Source organism: Morone saxatilis, unplaced genomic scaffold, assembly GCF_004916995.1.
Source record: "Morone saxatilis isolate NCDOM2014 unplaced genomic scaffold, NCSU_SB_2.0 Contig20, whole genome shotgun sequence".
Taxonomy (NCBI): domain Eukaryota; kingdom Metazoa; phylum Chordata; class Actinopteri; family Moronidae; genus Morone; species Morone saxatilis.
In genome coordinates this window covers 20,590,542-20,593,478 of record NW_023339763.1, presented here as the reverse complement: position 1 = coordinate 20,593,478, position 2,937 = coordinate 20,590,542, and the positions used below count along the sequence as shown (strand labels likewise).

The following is a 2,937-nucleotide window of genomic DNA, read 5'->3' as shown; positions in this document are numbered from 1 at the left end:
TCTGGTGAAGGACTGTGGGAGATGGATGGATGGTAGCTCCAGCCTGCATGTGGAGAGAGGGGTCAGGGGTCTTTACATGCCGTAGCCAAAGCCTGGCTGAGCTGCTGGCTGACTGTATCCCGCAGGTGCCTGGTAGCCGTAGCCGTAAGCTTGCTGAGGGGCCACAGGTACGCTGGGGCCCGCTGTCAGCATCAGCTGGGGTGTGCCTGCAAGGTACACACAGGAAAGGTTTCAAACATGTTAGTGGTCTGTTATTTTTACTAGAGCGACAGTTTAACACTAGACAGACACAGTTAGCGACTAGCTGGTAAACAAAGAGGAGCATTTAGCAGAGATATTTCCCTCAGGAGTTTGTAGAGCAACCAATACGAGAGCTCAAACGGAGTGAATACTGGACTTAAATTCACCATGTCTTAAATTCATGTGTCAGGCAAATGGACATTGATGTCATTAGAGGACTGTTACCATAAACGATGGGTTGCGTCTCTGTGGCCTGCTCCTCCTCTTTCCTTAGGGACTCTGAGGTTTCTAGTTTATCTACCTGCAAGACAAAGAGATAAAAACATTTAGAACAAAGCCACAACAATTAATGTGTAAACAACATACTAAACAAGTTAAAAAAGAAAAAGTTACATATTCATTAACTAATCCGACAGCTTTTCTAAAAAGGATGTTCATGTGGGTCACAACTCTAAGCACCCATTTTTCACATGTGATACACACCGTATACAGAGATATAAGAACATAATGCATTCATGAGTATTGTCCTTCACTCCTCTCTTGTGGCTACTATTCAGAGTCCAACAATGAATGCGTAATAATAATGCAGAAATAACATAAAACAAGTTAAACTAAGAATTTGTATTTCCTCTGTTCTAACAGTCTCTGTGGCCTGCCTAAAAGCTGCAAATTCTTCATAAAAAAAAAAATAAATAAATACATGAAAAAGTCATAATAATAAGAACTTCTTTGGGCAGCAAGTCAGATGCAGCAATAAGCAAAATGTACATATGAGGTCCCCTGGGAGCGCAGCAGCACCTGGATGCTGGTTATTTCTATAGTTACAAGTGAAGGCTTGCTCAGCAGTGCACTTCCACATCTTTTATATATGTATTTATCATTCAGTTTAACCATGCCTCTTCAGAAAAACTCTTTAATTCAAGTTCTCTGCACATTTTCACAGAGCTGAAGCTTCACTGTAAACAGAAACAGTCCCATGCTGTGTTACACCGCTGGCAGTGAAGAACAGGCAGCACTGAGATGCAGTTTGGTGGGAGGAGGAAGAGGAAGAAGGAGGGTGAGTCTCAGCCAAGGTGCCACCTACAGTTCAAGTATTTCTACAGGAAGCCAGGCACAGCCAACAGCTTGCTGCTATGTATCAGCAAGAGGCGTTCCACACATGCTTTATTCTAATAACCAGCTACTAAATCAAAACACAGCAATCTTCAAAAAATACATACAGCTTCATATTGTGCAGTGGCAATATCTGTGAGGAAATGCACTTTTAAATAAAGTTGCAGAGACCTGATTATCCTTGTTGAAGCTTCTCCACTGTTTGAGCACCAGTGGCAAACAAAATTATCCACATTTTATGAATTCAGAGGGTAAACCAGATATTTTAACCATGATTAAAGCCCTCTTGTTCAGTGCATTTTTTCCAACAAACTTCCCTGGGTAGACAGTGGTTTCTTTTGGACCTCTGATTGAATCTCTATTACAGTCTGCTGTTGGTTCATATTTCTTTAAGTAGGGGATAGGGGCAAACAATGGCCACTTAAGTTAGCTAGATTACAATCATTTCCCACTCAGAGATAGCTGCCTGTGTTTTTCTCTTGTAGTATTTCTGTCCCTTTAGACTGACAGAAAGTATCATCTTGTTCCTCATCCACAAGAATATAACTCATTTATTACAAACCCATCCTGAAGCCAAGTTGATTTTCGTGTTTCTTGACTAGATTTACATGTCACGGTTCATACTCAGCGGTTCCGCTTACACTGGTATTATATTATTATATGCAATCACAACAGATTTTGTCTGATAACGGCCTATGACACGTAGGTTAATTCCAGATGTCTAATGTCAGTGTGGTGAATACAAAATCTTCAGTCCTTTATTCTTTCAGCAGACGTCTACACTTTAATTTCCTCAGACTTATTAGAGATTACAAATCTACGAAGTTTCCTAAAAACTACAATGTCAGCTTGAAAGATATGTCAGTGACTGTGTTGAAGTGAGAGTGTAGCTAAAACCATGCACACTCAAGGCCACAGTCGTCCGAGCTAAACAGATCAAAAACAGAGCATTTAGCTTTCACCTGTTCTTTAACAGCATCAACCTGGAAGAAAAAAGGTGCAGCATGGAAGAATAACATTAAAAATATTTTCCTGTAAAGAAATTTGGTAAACAGACAACCATCAGAAAGAATTCTGGGTATGTCTTTAATTTGATCCTGGATTACTTAAAACAAAGGAAAACAGGATTTTAAATTGTCAACATGGCAGCTTTTCTGATTATTTGCAGGTGAAGCCACCATGATATTCTCATTTTGGCTGTAAAACACACACACACTGTATCTGGTTTATGGATAAAAAAGGGAATAAAGGGGAAAAAAAAAAAAAAAAAAAAAAGGAGTATGCCTCATATCAATTAACTTTGTAGTTTAAGTACTTGTTGTGATACGCAATCAAAACCAGACCTAATAACAGATAATTCAAATTATATTTAGCATATAGCATTTAATATAGCATCCTTTTTCCAGATTCCAACGTCTAAAAGGTTAAGACCTGGTTTAGATTACTTGCCAAGTATCTGTTTCAGTGCTCACCTCACATAACCTACATGAATCTGTATAAAACTAAACCGTGTGTGGGTATTCACATCTGCTATTATGATTATTGTACTGATCCTCTCTGATAGATGTTGAACAGCTATATGGC

General features: G+C 39.2%; 1 protein-coding gene across 1 annotated transcript in view; it reads right to left on the bottom strand.

Annotated features, from left to right (window-relative positions):
- cltca (clathrin, heavy chain a (Hc)) overlaps positions 1 to 2,937 on the bottom strand; it is a 32,382-nt gene that overhangs the window by 382 nt on the left and 29,063 nt on the right. The window contains 3 exon segments of the mRNA XM_035667060.1: positions 2 to 206; positions 466 to 541; positions 2,316 to 2,358. Of these exon segments, the coding sequence (XP_035522953.1) occupies positions 73 to 206; positions 466 to 541; positions 2,316 to 2,358 (253 nt within the window). The 3' untranslated portion in view covers positions 2 to 72.